Raw genomic sequence first — 20,862 nt, forward strand, 5'->3', positions numbered from 1 at the left:
ACCCCAATTTACTTTTATGTACCGATACACGGCTGTGGTCTCAAGGGTCCCATGCATTTGCCAAAACTCAATGAGGTCCTAATGCTGCTCAAGTCTGCAGCTCAGGTAGTCTCTTCTCATGTCATTGGCGTGTGATCGGAGTTCGAACATGGTAACTTGGGTTGTGTATATGTTCATGTGCATGCGGGTCTTTATTTCACATACAAAATACATTCATCTGATTATGATTATGATCTTTAAACATATATACTGGAGGACATTTATCAGGGCTTGTACCCTGAAGCCCCGAAATACGGTAATGCAATACCTATAGCAAAATGCTAGGATTTGCAATTATTTTTCCCTTTATCAACATGGGGAGAGAAAAAGAACTGGACCGCACATCCACACATTACACAATGATCTACTGCCGCCGTGAAGTGATTGGTGGGCTTATACAATTTGATCAAAATGTAACTAAGAACCACAAGTTCGTTATATAATGTAGCCTAGCGGCAGTAGATCATTGTGTGATGTGTGGATGTGCGGTCCAGTTCTTTTTCTCTCCCCATGTTGATTTTTCCCTTTATGCCACCTATACCCCAAGTGGCCCTGGAGGAGGATGAAGAGGCGGCACAGCTGGTGGAGGAGTGGACTGGTACGGAGCGATCCTGCTCGCTGTAGCCTGTGATCATTCTAGACCAAGCTCAATAGTACACCAGTAAAGCCTGCCGCCATATGCATCATACATCCTTATGTATCTGAAGCTGCTGGAGCTTTTAAAGCGCAGGTGGATGATAGATGTGCCCCACTGACTCTACATTTTCTGCCTAGGTGGAAATCTGCTACAGATTACAGTAGTATTGAAATAGCTGTGAAGTACACTCACCGGCCACTTTATTAGGTACACCTGTCCAACTGCTCGTTAACACTTAATTTCTAATCAGCCAATCACATGGCGGAAACTCAGTGCATATAGGCATGTAGACATGGTCAAGACAATCTCCTGCAGTTAAAACCGAGCATCAGTATGGGGAAGAAAGGTGATTTGAGTGCCTTTGAACGTGGCATGGTTGTTGGTGCCAGAAGGGCTGGTCTGAGTATTTCAGAAACTGCTGATCTACTGGGATTTTCACGCACAACCATCTCTAGGGTTTACAGAGAATGGTCCGAAAAAGAAAAAACATCCAGTGAGCGGCAGTTCTGTGGGTGGAAATGCCTTGTTGATGCCAGAGGTCAGAGGAGAATGGGCAGACTGGTTCGAGCTGATAGAAAGGCAACAGTGACTCAAATCGCCACCCATTACAACCAAGGTATGCAGAAGAACATCTCTGAATGCACAGTACGGCAAACTTTGAGGCAGATGGGCTACAGCAGCAGAAGACCACACCGGGTGCCACTCCTTTCAGCTAAGAACAGGAAACTGAGGCTACAATTTGCACAAGCTCATCGAAATTGGACAGTAGAAGAAAAACGTTGCCTGGTCTGATGAGTCTCGATTTCTGCTGCGACATTCGGATGGTAGGGTCAGAATTTGGCGTCAACAACATGAAAGCATGGATCCATCCTGCCTTGTATCAACGGTTCAGGCTGGTGGTGGTGGTGTCATGGTGTGGGGAATATTTTCTTGGCACTCTTTGGGCCCCTTGGTACCAATTGAGCATCGTTGCAACGCCACAGCCTACCTGAGTATTGTTGCTGACCATGTCCATCCCTTTATGACCACAATGTACCCAACATCTGATGGCTACTTTCAGCAGGATAATGCGCCATGTCATAAAGCTGGAATCATCTCAGACTGGTTTCTTGAACATGACAATGAGTTCACTGTACTCAAATGGCCTCCACAGTCACCAGATCTCAATCCAATAGAGCATCTTTGGGATGTGGTGGAACGGGAGATTCGCATCATGGATGTGCAGCCGACAAATCTGCGGCAACTGTGTGATGCCATCATGTCAATATGGACCAAAATCTCTGAGGAATGCTTCCAGCACCTTGTTGAATCTATGCCACGAAGAATTGAGGCAGTTCTGAAGGCAAAAGGGGGGTCCAACCCGTTACTAGCATGGTGTACCTAATAAAGTGGCCGGTGAGTGTAAGAGCCATGTACACCCCAGGGAGTAATAGTGTATTGAATAGTGAATCTGTATATGTTACATGCTGTGGATTCATAACTCAATGCCAACTTATGAATATTTTCTGCACAGAATATGACGTAACACATATATGTCATTTATAGCAGGACACACATAAAGCACACATTGTTAAACTCATATACACTTTGCAGGCACATTATACTATAATACTACTTGTGTAGAGTCTGTTAATGTGGAAGCAGCGAAACGGTTAAGAGCTGTAGTGGTTCATGAAATCAGAGAAGTATTCTTCAGTGGTTATGCTCTTTCTGAAGATATGGCCCCTGGATAGAACACTGACATTATTAATAATAATTTATATAGCGCCATCATATTCTGTAGCGCTTTACAAATCATAAGGGACAAATACAAATATTACAAAACATGACAGAGCACAAACATTCATATGGAACAAAAGGAGTGAGGTCCCTGCTCGCAAGAGCTTACAGTCTATAAAGAAGAGTGGGGTGACACAAGAGGTAAAAAGCTTATATAATGGTCCAGCCATTCTTCATGAGGGAATAGAACAAAATATAATTAGAAGTGCTGTCGCTTGAGCCATCCATACAAAGTCCAAGGTGAATGGGACAGCCTGGAGCTTGGAGTCTGGTGGTTGCTTTATAACCGATGCAGTTAGCGAATGTGATAGGCCTGCCTTAAGAGATGGGTGTTTGAGCATGTTTGAAACTTTGGAGGTTGGGTGTTAGTCTGAAAGTCCGAGACAGAGCATTCCATAGAATGGCCGCAGCTCTAGAGAAGTGTTGGAGATGCGAGTGGGAGGTTTGACATCTCTTCAGCACAAATAATGAAGTTTACCGTGCTCTCCAAATAACACCTCTACTTTATTCTTTGGTTCGGTACGATCGCGGTGATACCAAATTAATACAGGTTTAACACATTTTCAAAAATTAAACGAATGTGTAAGAAAAAGAAAAATAAATTTTGCCATCTTCTGACGCTAATAACTTTTTCATACTTTGGTGTACGGAGCTGTGTGAGGGGTCATTTTCTGCAAAATGAGCCGACGTTTTCATTGCTTTCATTCTGAGGTCTGTGTGAAATTTGTCACTTTTTATTCCATTTTTTATGCGAATTAAAATGGTGTAAAAGTCACGTTTTGGATATTTTCCGTTATGGGGGTCACCGCCGGCAATAACCGGTTTTATTTTTTTTTATAGATGGGGCATTTTGTGTCTGTGATTTTTACTGTTTATTACATTTTATATCAGTTCTAGGAAAAGGGGGGTGATTTTAACTTTTAGGTGTTAAATTTTTTTTTAATTATTTTTAAAACTTTGGAAACTGTTGTGGGCACCACAGCTTTATTGGATCATATATATATATATCGGTTTGAATCCAAGCCACATAAAAACCCTGAGGCATAACATTCCTCAAGTTCCTCTACAACTTATAATGCCCAACCTATGGAACCCCATAGGGCATAAAGTCTTTCAAATCACCTGCTTTTAGAGCCACTTTAACCTGCCAAGGAGGATCCCAAGCCACTCAGCTTAGAAGTGCAACCACCCACCAACAACATAGAATGGGGCAGATTTATCAAGCCGTCTGGAACCCAGAAAATTTCTAGCTGCCCATGGCAACCAATCGTGTACAACGACTGCATGCCTTCTGTCCAGCAATGTCTAATCTCCCTCACTTCCACACCACAAACAGAGGTCACAAACTTGAACAATATAACATTGACAAAGTGTCCAGCTTTTTTTATAACTGCAAAAGCTTGCCCTCTTTCCACACTTTACAACCCACCCTGTTTGACCACACTAACATTCCCTCCCAGCGGTCATCTGCTATTGTGATCCCCAGATTGGTCCTTCAAGGCCACTGCTTGGCTCTTTTCTAGGCCCAATACATGTAAGAGTGTACAACAACCCAAATTTGGACTTCCCAAATCCTGGAAAAGTAGAGGCCGAACACGTACGAAGTAGCATGAGACCGGAATGACAGGGCCTAAAATAAGGGATCGGTAGCTAAGGGAGGAGCTTGGGTGGCTGAAGTAACCAAGATGGGTGTATTTCAGGAGTAGCAGGAGGTGATCAAATCGCCATTTTAGTTAGCCAAATCTGAGAGACCCGTCCGCTCGTAGAGGGGTGGGTTTTTGGGTATTATAACCTTGTCACAGCAGCGAAAGGGAGAGAAGGAAGGTCCTTGGAGTTGGTGGTATTGGAGAGGGGAAGGAAAAATGATGGCTCGGCTTTCTCAATGAAACACAAATTGTTACTGCCATCTGCCAATTTTGGGCAGGGTGGTGTCCTTGGGAGTGGTTGCAAGGAGGTTGCATAAGCCATCTGCAGGGGATCTGGGTGCCTTCGAACACAGGGTTGTGTTTAAGAGTATTTGCTTAGGTGGGGGGGAGATTGGCGATTTATCTTTGTAGCTGTAAGACCTCCTTCTTTGGGAGTATCAAGGATATTGCTAGAAAAATATAGGGTGAAACAGCACTGAGGTATAATGGATAATGTATCCGGGTGTGGGTGCAGGCCTCAGTGAACCCGACTCCAAGGTAAGCAGCTAGGTAATCCAATACAATAAGAAGGCTAGTCAGTACTCCAGTAAAATTAAAAATGATTTTTATTCATGCAGAGTGAAAGGTGCAATGTTTCAGCCCATCAATGGAGCTATGTTCAAGCATGCTGAAATAAAAAAACATCTTTAATTTTACTGGAGTGCTGCCTCACCTTCTATTGTAAAGGATATTAACAGGATATTAACAGGGAATTTATACTGCTATGCAAATTTGTTTATATGTTGTTTGTGAGTAAAACTGTCTGCTGTGGCCAAATATGTATCCAATTCTGGTGTCGTGTGTTTAATGGGAAAGTCGGTGGGAGGGGCCAAGCAGTCGAGTGGGGGAAATGGAAGGCGGTGACCATATTGACAGTGCCAATGACAAGAAAACATAACATTAAAAGAGCCCATGCCAAACTTTCAATCATGCAAAAGCCTCACAAAAATGGGTCAAGGTGGCAATGTTGTTATGAACTAAGGAGGAGTCACTAACCCCTTTAATTCCCCTCCTATTCTCTCCAGTCAATTGCATGACTAGCTGTCACAACCTCCATAAATGCTGCAGAAAGGATTCCCCTTCCAAAACTGACGCATCTCAAAGCAAGATAAATAATCTGAAACTTTATTTAACATATGCATGGAACAATATATTAAACCGCACACACAACAAAACTAGGTGGTACAATAGCGATAACACAGGTAGTGAAGCAAACGACAAGGAATTGACGACTTGTACCGTCAACATGTTATCTGATCAAAAGCAAACATACTTTTCACTATCACCAATAGTGTGGGGACAGATCTAGAAGGGTCATATTTGTAGTCAAGCCCAAATTCAATTACAAAGCTGGCCAGGGGCCCTGCACCAATGCAAGCTAAATAAAGCACCAAAACTCCCAGATGCGTGCATGAATAACTGCAAATCAAAAAGAAACTCCTCATCCGGACATGGCGGCAGTCCACTGTAGCTGCCAAATCTTCTGTCATCATTGTGGCACCCCAATAAAATGATAGGGGCTTTTTGTTTCCCTTTCATGGCTTGTGATAACTGGCCATGGGAATAATTAATTACGAAAAAACTCAATGGAGACTTCAATTGATGTAGCTTGTTCCCATGACCATGCCAAATGAGACAATTTGTTGTTGGGAGGGGGAAAAATATGCACTGGGTGTTTATTCCTGTAACCCGAAAAGAAAAGTGTAGCTGGGCCTTCGCTTTAGTTCTGGAACACTAAGCTTTTGCATCAAGGCATGAAAAAACATTATGCACCACAAAATGGAGAATTACTGGGGCTCACAAATAACAAAGAATCGCGGGCAGCGTATAACCGATAGGGCCCTCACAAATCTGACTGCCCACTTCAGAAAGACAAATATCTAAAAATAATTAGACTATTGAGAACACCACAGGCAGAGACACATGTAAAGATAAAACTGGACATCTTTACAATAACCCAATAGGTGAAGACAACTGTTATGAAGCAAACAAACTTTCACATAACGACTCGGGCTGTGCAAGTGTGTGACCATCTTTGACATCCGTGCCTATCCATACTAGCGTGTCTATCCATACATATCTCCATCCCTATCCATCCATTACTGCGTGCCTATCCATCCCTACCTCCATGCTTATCCATCCATACCTGCGTGTCTATCGATCCATCCCTCCATCCCTATCCATCCATTACTGCGTGTCTATCGATCCATACCTCCCTCCCTATCCATCCATTACTGCGTGCCTATCCATTCATATATTCGTGCTTATCTATCCATATCTCTGTGCCTATCCATTCATACCTATCCATTCATACCTCCGTGCCTATCCATCCCTACATCCGTTCCCATCTATCCATAAATCCGTGCCTATCCATCCCTACATCCGTGCCTATCCATCCCTACATCCGTGCCTATCCATCCATACATTCATGCCTATCCATGCCTACCTCCGTGCCTATCCATCCCTACCTCCTTGCCCATCTATCCATGCCTCCATACCCATCTATCCATACCTCCGTGCCCATCTATCCATACCTCCGTGCCCATCTATCCGTATCTCCGTGCCCATCTATCCATACCTCCGTGTCCATCTATCTGTATCTCCGTGCCCATCTATCCATATCTCTGTGCCCATCTATCCATACCTCTGTGCCCATCTATCCCTACCTCTATACCCATCTATCCGTACCTCAGTGACTATCCATCCCTACATCCGTGCCCATCTATCCATATCTTTGTGCCCATCTATCTATACCTCCATGCCCATCTATCCATACCTCCGTAAATTTACATCCATACCTACTGACTGGCCCCTCTTCTCTCCCTGATTCCATACTGTATCTCCTCCAGCCATTGGTAGAGATGGATGTTTGTGTGGCTGCACGTGTTCTCCCTGTCTCCACACCTCTCCCATCCTCTTTAACTCCTTACCTTCCTGTACCTTTCCTCCAATCCAAGCTGCAGCCTTTCTCCTGCCACCACACCCACCATTAACCCCTGCAGTCCCCTGCCCTTTGGAGCAGCCTGGGACCCCTCCCTAGCTGCAGGCTGCCCGACCTGCTCATGGCTGGGAAGAGTGTGGGGTGCCAAGCCATACCTGCCGCACACCTAGGACAATAGGCGTTCCCTGTCACTATAAAGGGGCGTGTTTATGCAGATGTGGAAGTGTTGTGCCTTGTGATTTGTAGTTTTTGTCATGGGAGTGTTACAATATTCTTCTGATTGGTGGCTGATAAGAGAGAGGCGTGGCTGTACGGTCCTCCTGTCTCTCGCTGTCACTTCCTCGGGACTGCGGGCACCATGGCCGGCTGCGGGCAGCTGCGGGCTCCGGCTGCGGACACTGACTCCGACTCGGACTCTGAGGGGCTGCGGCCCCGGCTGCAGGTGATTCATAGCGGGCACTTTATGGTCTCGTCACCGCACAATGATGATAGACATCGGGGCAAGGAGCCCGACAGGTCGGGAGCTGTCCCAGCAGGCAGCATCGATCCCACACTCACCCGGTTATTTGAGTGCATGAGCCTTGCATACAGGTGAGACACGTGACTGGCATGGGCTAGGTGGGTGCTGTGGGCATGGCATGCCCTGCAAAGTTTGACTACTTTTAAATGAACCAGTGAGTGTAAGAAGGAAGACTTGGGTTGTCACATATTGAGATATATAAAGGTTATTCATTATTAAAGAAAGGGTTAATTAGATTGCAAATTATAGCAACAGCGCCACAGCTGCCCTCAGGCTGTGTATGGTATTGCAGGTCAATGATGCTTATGGAACTGTAGCAGAGCTGCAATATGTGACTCAACCCATAGACAGAAAAGTAGTCAGGTTTAACCCTTTAATGCCCTATCATTATAGATTGCATCATAAGGCTGCATTGTGTAAATGAAATCTGGTGATGATGCTATCAGAGAACTTCTAATGCCCACCAGGTTACTTATGGGATTAATGATAAACTAATACCTAAGAACTTGCTAATGACATACGAGGAATACATATACTCTCATTTATCAACATTGCAAAAGCTTATAATCGTGATGTAGATTACTCATATGTGTTTCTAATACACTGATGCAGTTTACTAAATATGTTATAAATATAATAATAGTAATAATTAATTTATTGATATAGCGCACAGAGGAAGCAGCGCTGCACAGAACTGCCAGATCAGTCCCTGTCCCCAATGGGGCTCACAATCTAATCAACCTACCAGTATGTTTTGGAGTACATATAGTACATACTGTACATATAAATATGGTATAAATATTATAATAAATATAAATACTGTACATATAAATATGGTATAAATATTATAATAAATATAAATACTGTACATATAAATATGGTATAAATATATGCTATGCAGAACATGGGTCAGTTTTCTTTGATGCTTATATCAATAGCTTTACATACTAATGTAATCTAGACTAATATATAAACTAATATAATAAGGTCAAAAATATAAAGATTGGACTGTATTTTTAAAAAAGGTCATAAAGACAATGGTGTAAAACCACTCTAGAAAAAAATATTACTGTATATACATGATAAAACCCTATACCAACAGCACAGTGGGTTGTGGGAAACTGACAAATTCCTGCTGCAATGACCATAGCACTGAAGTAGGTGTCATGGAGCATTGTTACAATGTAGTGAACTAAGCTATTTTCTTTTTTTATTGCATAAAAATAACATTACAGCTTTTGTTTATATTGAAAATCACTCCCCCCAGAAACATGAACATTCAAGAATGTCTTAAGCTAAAGGAGTTGTCCAAAAATTCATTGTTATTCCCTGTGCAGAAAATAGAGGACTACATGCTGTGGTTGTGGAGGGTCCAACTATAACCCCTACTGATCCCATTTCCAGAAATGAAAGGAGCTACAAGTTGTGCATGCCAGAAACTACTCCATTCCTTCCTTTTAGCCAAGCGCTGAACTCTGCTATCACTGGCACTGCCATGCACAGCAAATGGAGCAAAAATGGGCATGTTCAACCATTCAAGGGAATGGGGACCTCTTATTATGACCTGTGAGAGTCCCAGGAGTAAGAGCTAAATTCCTCCAAGATCGCTGAGGCACATTTGCTAAGGTCCTTGCGCCAGTTTTCTGTCGGATTTTGCTCTATATTTTATGAGCAAACTGCTTGCACAGGTATCTAAAACGTGTCAGCGCCATATATGTGTCACCACGGCACTATACTGGATGCACCAAAATTTCTGCCCTAAAAGGGGGGCTCCGTTGCTCATTCGGACCATGCGCCACATTTAACATGCACGGATCGGAGTGTGTGTCGCACAGCCCAAGTTAAAGGTGCACCAAAAAAAGTTGGTACACTCTGTTGGAGCAGTACAGGGGGCGCCATGGTCGTGAAAAATGGACGACACAACTCATGAATCTGGCACCCTCGGTACACTACACAGGCACACTGCACATAGCTCAGTTGGCACTGTTTTTAGTAAATGTGGACTGGTATGTTTATCCTCCATCCTATGAATAAAAATTAACACTGAATATTTTGGACAACCCCTTCAACCCCAGTATATTACTTGCAACCCTATATATAATATATATCTCCTAAAGGTAAAGGAAGCAGATACGTGGCTAGTTGTGTGATGACTAACGACTTCTTTTTCATTTTCATTTCTTAAAGGGAGTCCACCATCAGTTTATGCCATAACTACCCTGGAGAGCCATGGAGCCATACCTTTGTAAATGTGGTCTAGGATTGTAGCTGGAATTGGAGACCTCAGAGGCATCCTCACAACTGCAGTGCTATAAGATGTCTGCGATTAACTATTACATGGCCCTGTCCTCTGAGTGACTTGTTTGGACTCAATCTGAAGCACTGCTACAGCAGTCACTCAGAGAGGAGGGGCTGTGGGGCAGAGATATCAAAGCTCAGCAGTGTGAGCCAAGTCCAGTTACATTCAGGGCATATACTTCCATGCAACTTACACAGAGGTCTGGTTACGTAGGTCTCCTGGGCTGTTATCTCCGTTTGCAAATTTGAATGGTCAAAATTTCAAGTAGACTCCGCTGGACATTGTAGTCCAAAAAATAGACAATGTTATAAAATGCTTTGCACCACATTTATAGAAGCTTATAGACCTTGTTTTGAAACCTTTTTGAGTAGTATGACAATGGGGTGTGGTCTCTGATAAGGTGGCATGGACTTGTGGCAAAAAGTGCAGTAACCTAGACCAACTAATAAATGGTGCAAAGTACGACTTGACACCAAATTTTTCACTCAAGCATCAGGCACAGTGATAAAATTGGTGCAGCAGACGACTGTCTAGTCATACTCTGCAGTGTTTTAAAGAAAATATAGTATAAAAATCCATCCTGATAAACCAGGGGCCATATAGTCATAGATCCAGGCACCGGGACTGTGGTAATTTGTTATCCATTGGCTCTTTCCTTCTAACATCAACTTTTAAAATTATGTTAATGAACCTGAAAGGCTCTGGGGGTCATTGACACAGCCCCTCCATGCTGTAACATGCACTGAAGAAGGAGCACTTCCCCCCATTGTGAGCTGAAACTTCTCTTCTACAGTGAGATTACATCAGACAGAGGGAGGGGAAAGTGCATTGTAACGGCCTGTAAATCTGCAGCACGAAGGGGCTTTGGCAACACCCCCCCCCCTCCCCCCAGAACGCTTCTGTCCCAACATTATTTTTAAAGTTTATTTTAGAAGAAAGTAGGCCATTTATAAGAAATATAAGAAGATGACCACAATCATTGTGCCTGAATCTATGAGTAAGTGCCCTGGATTACTCATGCTGGATTTTGATGGTAGACACTGCAGATGTTTGGTCCAATATCTGTAATGTAGTCATATTGTGAGTGTAATAGATATTACAAGTATAAGGAACAGGAAATGCATCAATTAACATAACCTGTTATATACATGACTGTGATTTACACCTGCCTCTGAATGCAATAGTCCCGGGGGTTAAAAGCCGTCTTTTCCACTTATTACACATAATGACAGATAATTGTCAGATGTTTTGTACAGAACATCCTTGGGTAACATCTAAGTTTAATTGAATGGGATAGTTTAGAAACTGTTGTAACTAACAAAATGGCATAAGGAAAGGAGATTAATGCAAATGTCACCATAGCCTTAGCCCAGGGGTAGGGAACCTATGGCTCTGGAGCTAGATGTGGCTCTTTTGTTGGCTGCATCTGGCTCTCAGACAGATCTTTAATAAATAGTGATGGCTTCTGTGTGTCTTAGACTGATCACTGGACACAGGCAGCGATGTTACCGCCACCTACGTCCTTTGTATGACCCAGGCGCAATTGACACCATCGCCTAAGCCTGGGTCAAAGAGAAGAGTGTGGGAGCGATGAAGAACTGGCTGCAGGGAGCGCTGGAAAGTGAATTTTTTTTTTTTTTTTGCTGTGACTACCTATCTACTGGGGGGCATGTGCTGTGGCTATCTATCTACTTGGGGCCATGTGCTGTGGCTACCTATCTACTTGGGGCCATGTGCTGTGGCTACGTATCTACTGGGAGGCATGTGCTGTGACTACCTATCTACTGGGGAGCATGTGCTGTGGCTACTTATCTACTGGGAGTATTTGCTGTGGCTACCCATCTAATGGGGGTATGTGCTGCAACTACCTATCTACTGGCAGGCATGTGCTGTGGCTACCCATCTAATGGGGGTATGTGCTGCGACTACCTATTTACTGGGAGGCATGTGCTGTCGCTACCTATCTAATGGGAGAGATGTGCTATGGCTACCTATATACTGGGGGCGTGTGCTGTGGCTACCTATATACTGGGGGACATGTGCTATGGCTAGCTATCTACTTGAGGGCATGTGCTGTGGCTACCTATCTACTGGGAGTATTTGCTGTGGCTACCCTTCTAATGGGGGTATGTGCTGCGACTACCTATCTACTGGTCCGGGGACACAATGGGAGATCAACACTTGGGAAGGAAACACTTTGGAAAGCTTCCTCATAGGCATGAAGCACTAAGATCCGACGGGCAATGTGGGAGTCGCCAGTCTTTATAGGAACCCGGGAAGTGGGCAGCGCCAATCAGCGGCGCGCTGGCCCTTTAAATCTGCAAGTGCCTGCACACACTCTCTGGCAAGCCGTGATGGGAGCCGGAAAGTAGTGAGTTGAGTGAGCTCGGAAAGGGGCACGAGATCTAGATACCACGGGCACCCGTGACACTGGGACTACATATCTACTGGGGGGTATGTTCATATGGTACGGCTCTTATGGAATAACATTTGAAAATATGTGGCGTTCATTGCTCTCTCAGCCAAAAAGGTTCCAGACCCCTGCCTTAGCCCATCGAGCTTATACATGTGGAATGTATCAAGACTGAAGTGTTCTTCTTAAAAGGATTTTACTGTAAACAACATACAGTATTCTGGAAGATTGATCGCCAGAACGGGCTATGCAGATCTCCTCTAGCTGCAATATAATAGCAACTTTCAGTATTGGCTTGTCCTGTGAGTTGTGCCAGCAAAAGGACCATAGATCCATCAACTTCTATGGCAACTTCCAGCATTAGCATCACAGACAGAGCAGCCAAGGGGGACCTGCAGTTGAACTGTCAGTTTAAAGGACAACATTTCTGATCAATGAAATAAGCACAGATTGGAAATTCCTCAAAGCTACCCTGTGGCAGCTTCCAGCATTGACTAGCCTTTAAGATTAAAGGAAGTTTACCATCAAAATTCATCATGATAAACCAGGGACACTTACTCATAGATCCAGGCACCATGATGGTAGTAACATTCTTATATTTGATATACATGGCCTCCTTCCTTCTAAAATCAACTTTTAAAATTATGCTAATGCCCTACCCAAGCCGCTCTGTGATTTGGCTTTACTGACCCTTGGTCTCACCTCCTTTCCTCTACTTCCTAAGCTCTTGTACAGTGAGCACTTCCTGCTGAGGGACCAGGGGGTGACACAGCGTAAGAGCATGTAAATCCAGATTACAAAGGGGCTTAAAGAGCATAATTTTTAAAGGACATCTATCACCAGATCAAGGATTGTAAACCAAGCACACTGACATAATAGTGTGTGCCCCCTCTAGCATAATCTGCTCTTCTCTTATCTTCTTATGCTCTGGTTTTTCCAAAAAAAGGCTTTAAAAATGATGCAAATGAGCCTGAGGGGCTCTGGTCTCCATAGGAGTTAATGGACCCTTAAAAACAAGGGCATAAGAAGCTAAAAGAAAAGCAGATCCTGAAGGATCACACACTCACATAGGGGTCATGATTAAGAGCGGTCATACCGCTTGAAACACGCTTGAAGTTTTTATTCATTACATTATTCATACCTGGATGTTTTAATGGTGCAAATAAAGAAGATTTTTTAAAGAGATTTCCTCGAGCAGGATTTGTATTTATTTTTCTACACACACCAGTATGTCTGTATGTTTGGTTTACAATCTTTGATCTGGTGATGTCCTTTGAAGGACAGGAAGGAGGCCATGGTTAACAAATATAGGAAGATTACTACAGATCTATAAGTAAGTGTTCCCTGGTTTATCATGATGGAGCATCTCATGCAGGATATCTGGCGCACGATCTTAGTGAATCGCACCAGAGTCCATGATCGTCGGACATTCCAGATCCTGTATCGCGACAGGGACAGGTAAGTAAATGTGCCCTATTGTGTGGCGTCTGATCAATTTGGTGGTATTTACAGCTGTTTACTATTGATTGATTCTGTTGAGTTTCCACGTTTATTATATCAGCAGCAGAAATGTTAAGCTCATATGATATAGAACAGGAAGATGTATGTCGACTGATAGATCAAGAGACTTTCTAAAAAATAGGTATTGTGTAAGACAACACCTCTGTAAATTCTCGCACCTTCTGCTGTCAGATGTGGAATTCTATTTTGAGACTATTGTGTTCCATGGAGGTCTATTATATTTGGAAAAGGGCTGAAAATCCTACTGGAAATTTGCTGTACAGCAGAATAATATCATGAAGAAGGAAGTAAACACAGATTCTGCCAAGTTGATGATGTATCCAATAGTTCCAGTTTTGACAAGTTTGGGGAAGTGTGAGGAGATCAGGAAGATTTGAACATGATGTGAATTTGCATCTGTACAGTAACATCCCTGACCTTCTTATATCATTTTAACAGCAGCAAACATGATCTAAAATTACACTCGCACCATAAATCCTCTGCTAGAGGTAACATGCATTTTCCTTATCAACCAATAATTGTATTGTCTCTCCATTTAGTGTAAGTAGATTTTGAATTGTTAAAATCTCTATGTTGCTGGGTCTTAAAACATTTTGGATCTGACGGATCCAATTTAAAGGGAACCTGTCACCAGGAGACCCACTTTTCGCACTCCCCCAGCCCCCACAGAGCATAGTACTTACACTGACAAAGTATTTTTGTATTAAAATTAGCTTTTACAGAAAAAAAGATATGTTACATTGTACCTTTCATTAGCATCTGCTGTGTGTATAGGCACTCGTCCCCTGGGATTGGCTGGAAAGGAGCAGTTTCCCCCACCCGCCCTCGGGAAACAGCTCCTCCATGTGTCCTTTTTTAAATATATGAATAACTCCCTTCACTCGGGATTGGCTGTAGAGGAGCAGGGGGCGTCGCTAAGCCAAATAATGGGCGTTTTTATATATTTGAAGAGGACACATGGAGGAGCTGTTTCCTAAGGGTGGCGGGGGGGGGGGGAACTGGTCCTTTCCAGCCACTCCCATGGGACGAGCGCGACACAATACTAATGCAGACACTTCATAAATCCATGTGCAACCAGTTTGTACAAGTATCTATTTGCAATCTACGCCAGAATTGTAGGCCACTATGTACAATCCGCTCAACTCTTCTTGCTCTATAACATGCTTCTTGAAAATAACAATGCACTTTCATTGTGACAGGTTCCCTTTAAATTTTAATGTCCAATTCTAGTACAAATCTTTACTTCAGTGGGGCTTTTTAAATATTTTTTTAGGCATATGAAATGCTAGAATCCATATTCATATTCACGTAGTCATAGATTTTTTGATCAATCTGCTGTAAGTGAAAAAACCTAACAGTTTATTATATTTTACGGTTATGCAATGCTGCTATGTACATTTCCTGTAATATAATCCACACAAGTATTATTATCCTGCACATTTCAGAGTTCATGTTGGAAATCCCATAGACAGCACTTCCAGAGCACTGTGTCCAAGTAGTAAAAATGTTTAAGAGCAGCAGAACTTTGCCCTTTGTTACATAATAAACACATATAGAGCGTCATTTCCAATGTCTAATGCAGTCAAAGTATTGGAACTTATTATATAAGCACAACATGTCTCAGTTATCAGGACTTTTTCTCATGCATCTAATAGTTCTATAACAATATCTAGAAATAAATGGTATTGCTTATATGTGCAATCAATGGATGGAGGGTAACATCACTAGGATATGTCTGCATTATTTTATTGTTGCTGTCTGCCCCACTAATCCCTACGGTATATACTTATTTACTTTGTCTACCTACCTCTACAGTGACTCTTCCAGAGACCCACTGTGACAAAAACTGCAACAGGGCACCATTTAACTTACGGTAGATGGCCAGGACAACGTCTGTCAAAAAGTAATAGGCTTAATAGAGGTGGGCACTTCTGCTCACAGGATCCCCCATTAATGGCATATCCTGATATTGCATGTATGTGCAAGGCCGTATTTACCGTTAGGCACTGTGGACATTTGGCACAGGTACTACTGCGACCCATGTCGCAGGCGCACCTGTGCCCCTCTCTGCTCCCAAGGGCCCATTCCCTCTCCGCCATTCCTTGCCTCGATCCAATGCTGGCTCCGGCAGTCCGCCGCGCACGTGCCCTAGGAGGGGGGGACGGCAGAAGTGCCAACGTCAATTCAGCCTATTACCAGAGATTTAAAGGGCCAACGCATCGATAATAGGCGCTGGCTGGCCACCCATTCTGTTAAATCTCCAGCACCTTCCTGTGTCCCCTGCCGGATCTTTGTGCCTCATAGCCTTAGAGAAAGCTTTGCCTGATGCCCTGTGCTTGTATTGTGATTCGCTGTTGTGACCCAGATTCCGTTACTGACTTCGGTCCTGTGCTGCCTGACGTGACCTTCCGCTTCATCCCCGACTCTGATCCTGTGCTGCCTGTCCTGACCTCCTGCCTGTCCCTGACTACGATTATGCTATACGACTTTGTACTTTTCCTTGGCCGCCACCGCGGACAAAGTCGTGCCTGTGGAACGACCTGGTTGAACCTCACACCGCAGCAATTATAACCCGGTACCACTTAGACTTCGCTCCCAGGTGTCGGCTTACGTCATTGTCCATGGTGGTCCATCGGTGGTACCCCTGGTGCCTGACAACACTGTATTTGGTATCAAAAAATAAAAAGCTTCTACGGTAGCCCAACCAATGCCGGGAAGGGTGTCGGCGGTAAGAGTTGGTGAAGCAGGCACCGAGCGCATCCACAAGGCACCTACTCCTCAGACTACTTTGGCACTGGGATCCAGCTGAAGTGCTGTCCTCCACCCTGTACGCCAGACAGCGTTGCACAGGAGCTACTGTAACCAGTTATGCTACTGTAATAGCACTGTCAGAATAGAGTAGACCAGATGGATGGTAATGGGCCTGACTGCTGGGATCCCCACCGATAACAAGAATGGGACTGCAGCAACCCGGAGATTGGGGAAAAAAACACATCAATGTATAAAATGTGTCAGTTTTTAGTCTATGAAATGTTCCATTTTTTTGTGACATACAGTATAGTCAAGAAAATGGTTTTCTATGTTGCAGTATGCTGACAAGGGAAAATCGTTCACGTATAAGGCATAGAGTCTTTCAATAAATCAGAGTAGTAATGTGTAGAACTGTCCAATAAATGTGCTGAACTATGCCTGGTATGTGTATAAACCTTGTTCACACATTTCTGTCTCGGCCAATTACTGATAGTATAACTTGGATCACACGTTATCTATAGTGCCAGTCTGCATAAATAGACCAACAACTTTATTTTTTACTATTTAAATCCAGATAGTGAAGAAAAGTTTTTTTTTTTTTTAGTGGTATTTTCTGTGCATGATTATACCGTAGTTAAAGGGAACCTGTCATCAGTAGGATCTTCTGTTGTTTCTTTAATATTACCTGTCTCCCTGCCAGAAGCATCTTTTGAGTGGTGTTTGCATTGCATTTTTACATGTGTGATTGCCTATTGAAATAAGCTTGTTTTCTCTTGCTTATGATAAAGAGATGACAGCTGAAAAGTGATTAGAATAGAATATACTACAGATCTGGAAGTATCTTAGGCCACATTCAAAAGACAGTAGGGTGATGTGTTTGTGGTCATACATATGTCCCCGTAGATGGCAATGGCATACGTCAGTGTGCATGCAACCTTACTCTATATTCTCAGTGACCTCCATAATCACAGGAGGAAAAACTTAGACATTTAGGCCTCATGCACATGACCAATTGCAGAAACGGGACGCATACAGAGGAAAGTTTGCGGCCTGTTGGGGCTGGGTGGAGATTGGGGGTGAGAGCTGTTCATCCCTCCCATCTCCATAGGGGCTGAGCAGGCTACGAATAGGACCTGCTCTACCTCTTGTAGTGCAGCCATCTGGCTCGGTCACAGTGCGGTGATATGGCGTGCTGACCGCACTTTGACCGTGTGTAATAGACCTCTATTTGTGTGACTTGCTCACGGCCCCGTATATGCTTGTGTGCAGCGACTGTTGTCCTCCTGGAGATGGGTGATGACTGCCTGGGTGTTGTTGTCCCCAATGCTGACACCCCAAGAATGAGGGTTGAAAGCTCTCCCCTCTTCTGCTGATCCACTTCATTCACAGTCTTTGAAACTAAAGGCTATAATCTATCGGTAATATATATATTATATAGAATATGGATTATGTGACCGGAGCAATGTAATATTTTATTTAGGGGTTTGTTAGTAATGGTGGGTCCTCTTACTTACAAGGCCATTGCACAAGTGAAATATCAGTCCTGAAAGCTACATGTACGGTACCATAAGAAATATTTGGCCAATTGGCCATTCGTGGGGAACTCTGTTTTATAATACAGGCAGTCCTGGGTTACATACAAGATAGGTTCCTTAGGTTTGTTCTTAAGTTGATTTTGTATGTAAGTAAAAACTGTATTAGTTCGGGACAAAATATTTTGCTGTAATGGGACCAAGGATTATTAACCTCATAGTGACCGTCCATACGAATTTCTCAGTCGGTCACTTAGGGGCCTTAGCTTAAGCCGACGGGTGTCTCCGTCGGCCTAACCTAAGGTCTGCACGGGCCCCCCGTGCAGGGAGAAGCAGTGCCCCAGCTGCCTTATGACAGTCGGGACCCTGCTCTAATAGTGCAGATCGGAACTCTGTTCCGCTCCAGCTGTTTACCCGTTAGATCCCGCAATCAATGTAGTGACCGCAAGATCTACATACCATACCGACCACTGGGTGCCGTCTTCATATCCGGGCAGCTGGGGACCTAATGAAAGTCCCTGGTTCTGCCTTCGGCACATGCCTGCTCGGCTGGACCGAGTAGCTACCTGTCAGCCTATGCAGATGCATAGTCTGACACTTCTAATGAACTGCAATATAGGAGGTCCCCGACTTACAGACAACCCATAGTTACAGACAGACCCCTCTGACCTCTGGTGAAACTTTCTGAATACTTTACAATAGTCCCAGGCTGCAATGATAAGCTGTAAGGTGTCTGTAATGAAGCTTTATTGATAATCCTTGGTCCCATTACAGCAAAAAACGTTTAAACTACAATTGTCACTGGGACCAAATTTTTTTTTTGTCTGGATCTACAATTATAAAATATACAGGTTCGACTTGCATACAAATTTAACTTAAGAACAAACCTTCGGACCCTATCTTGTATGTAACCTGGGGACTGCCTGTACATGGTTATTACAGTGCATTAGTATGAACTAGTGATAACATGATCGCTAGTTCATATGGTAGTATTGTAAAAACAAAAAATAAATAAAATTCATTAAAATGTCCCAAAAAACCACTAACACAACTAAAACAATAAATAATAAAAAAGTGGGAAAAAAACTAAAAAAACCACAACAAATTAGGTGTCATCAAGTCCCAAAATTTCCAATATATAAAGATGTAGAAACGGTTATATCTGGCAGTGAACCCCGTAACGAAAAAATTTGCTAATTTTGGAGGGATACAAAAAGTTTTAATTTTTGGTAAAATCTTTTAACACGTAATAAAACCTATATACATTTGGTATCCCTGTGATCGCACCAACCGAAAGAATATATAAGAAATGCTATTTGGAATCTACAGTGAAAGACGGAAAAACAGAGCCCAGAAGAAAATGGTCAAATGCGGTTTCTTGTCAATTTTACCACATTTTGAATTGTATTTCCATTTCCCAGTACATGGGATGGAATATAAAATACGGAAGTACGATTTGTTATGTAGAAAACAAGCCCTCACACAGCTCTGTACATGGAAAAATGAAAAAGTGACTGATTTTTGAAAGTAGGGAGCGATAAACAGAAAGTAAAACGGGGAAAGCCCAGCAGTGGAAAGGGGTTAAAATGTCCCCTTTATCACCTGATAAAAAATTTACAAATTCTCCACAAACAAATTCTGTTTGTGGTACCCGAGGCCACGTTCACACGTGGCATTTTGATTGCGTTTGTAAATGCAATCCAAAGGCTCCACTCATGATTACATATTTTGGTAACATGAACTGAAGTGAAGTAAATGCAATCTTACCTCACATGTGATCGCAGGTGGAGCCTTTGGATTGCGTTTCAAAAAGCAACCAAGATGCGAAGTGTGAACGCGCCCCCAAGGGCTCTATAAACACGTCATAGCACCTGAAACCTATTCTGCCCTACAAAAGCTCAATGGCTCCTTCCCTTCCACGCTTCGCCATGTGCCCTGACAGTGGGTTTATGCACATGTGGGATGTACTTGGAAAAAAAACTGCCCAATATATTCCTAGATACCTTTTTTTTACTTTTATTCAGTTAATGTGGGTACATTTTGCAGCTAAATGAATGTATTTATGATAGGTCAAAGTGGGCAGAGAGGTTTGTCCTTAACTAGGGGACGTCTGTAAGTTGGGTGTCCTTAAGCAGGGGACCGTCTGTATACCGTAGAGCAGTGAGGGTGAACCTTTTATGACCTGAGTGCCCAAATTTCAACCAAAAGCCACTTATTTATTGCAGAATGCCACACAGCAATTTAAGCAGTAATTTATTTCTCCCCGTTCTTTTACCACTTTTAATCGTATCAGCCTCCTCAGGACACAAAGGCGGAGGGCAAATTCGTCTATCATTGCAGGACGATTCTGACGGAAGATTCTTTGAGTCCTGTCTGGTAAACAGGGTTAACTGCACAATCACTGATTTTTCTTGCACCTTATCCAGAAAAAGCCAAGCTAAAGGTCAAGAGGGATGGGAGAAGGTGCAGCTGTACATTGCTGACCCTTGCCCTAATATTGTCACATAGGTCCCGGAGCAGTCATTTTTAGAAGTATGAAATTAAGTACACAAAACGTAATTTTTCTTTTTTCATTGTATCTGTTATTAATCTTATCCAGAGATCACCTGCACTACATAAATGTAAATGAACTTGTCCAACCTCATAGACACCTATGCTCATACACCCTTATAATATATCCACATCTCCCATATATTACATCTGGGTATCCAGTTATCTGGGAGAGCACAGATGGTCCGGCCAGAG

At 43.2% G+C, this 20,862-nt stretch overlaps 1 protein-coding gene across 2 annotated transcripts in view; it reads left to right on the plus strand.

Annotated features, from left to right (window-relative positions):
* Positions 1-7,413: 7,413 nt before the first annotated feature.
* The window catches only part of MLXIPL (MLX interacting protein like), a 57,914-nt gene continuing 44,465 nt past the window's right edge, over positions 7,414-20,862 (plus strand). For both annotated transcript variants that reach the window (XR_011853354.1, XM_072138069.1), the window contains exon 1: positions 7,414-7,672. Coding sequence is in view for 1 of the 2 variants with exons in the window: in XM_072138069.1 (XP_071994170.1) it covers positions 7,440-7,672 (233 nt within the window). In the remaining variant the exon portion in view is untranslated. The remainder of the gene's footprint in view (positions 7,673-20,862) is intronic.

Source organism: Engystomops pustulosus, chromosome 2 (genome assembly GCF_040894005.1).
Source record: "Engystomops pustulosus chromosome 2, aEngPut4.maternal, whole genome shotgun sequence".
NCBI classification, from domain to species: Eukaryota; Metazoa; Chordata; class Amphibia; order Anura; family Leptodactylidae; genus Engystomops; species Engystomops pustulosus.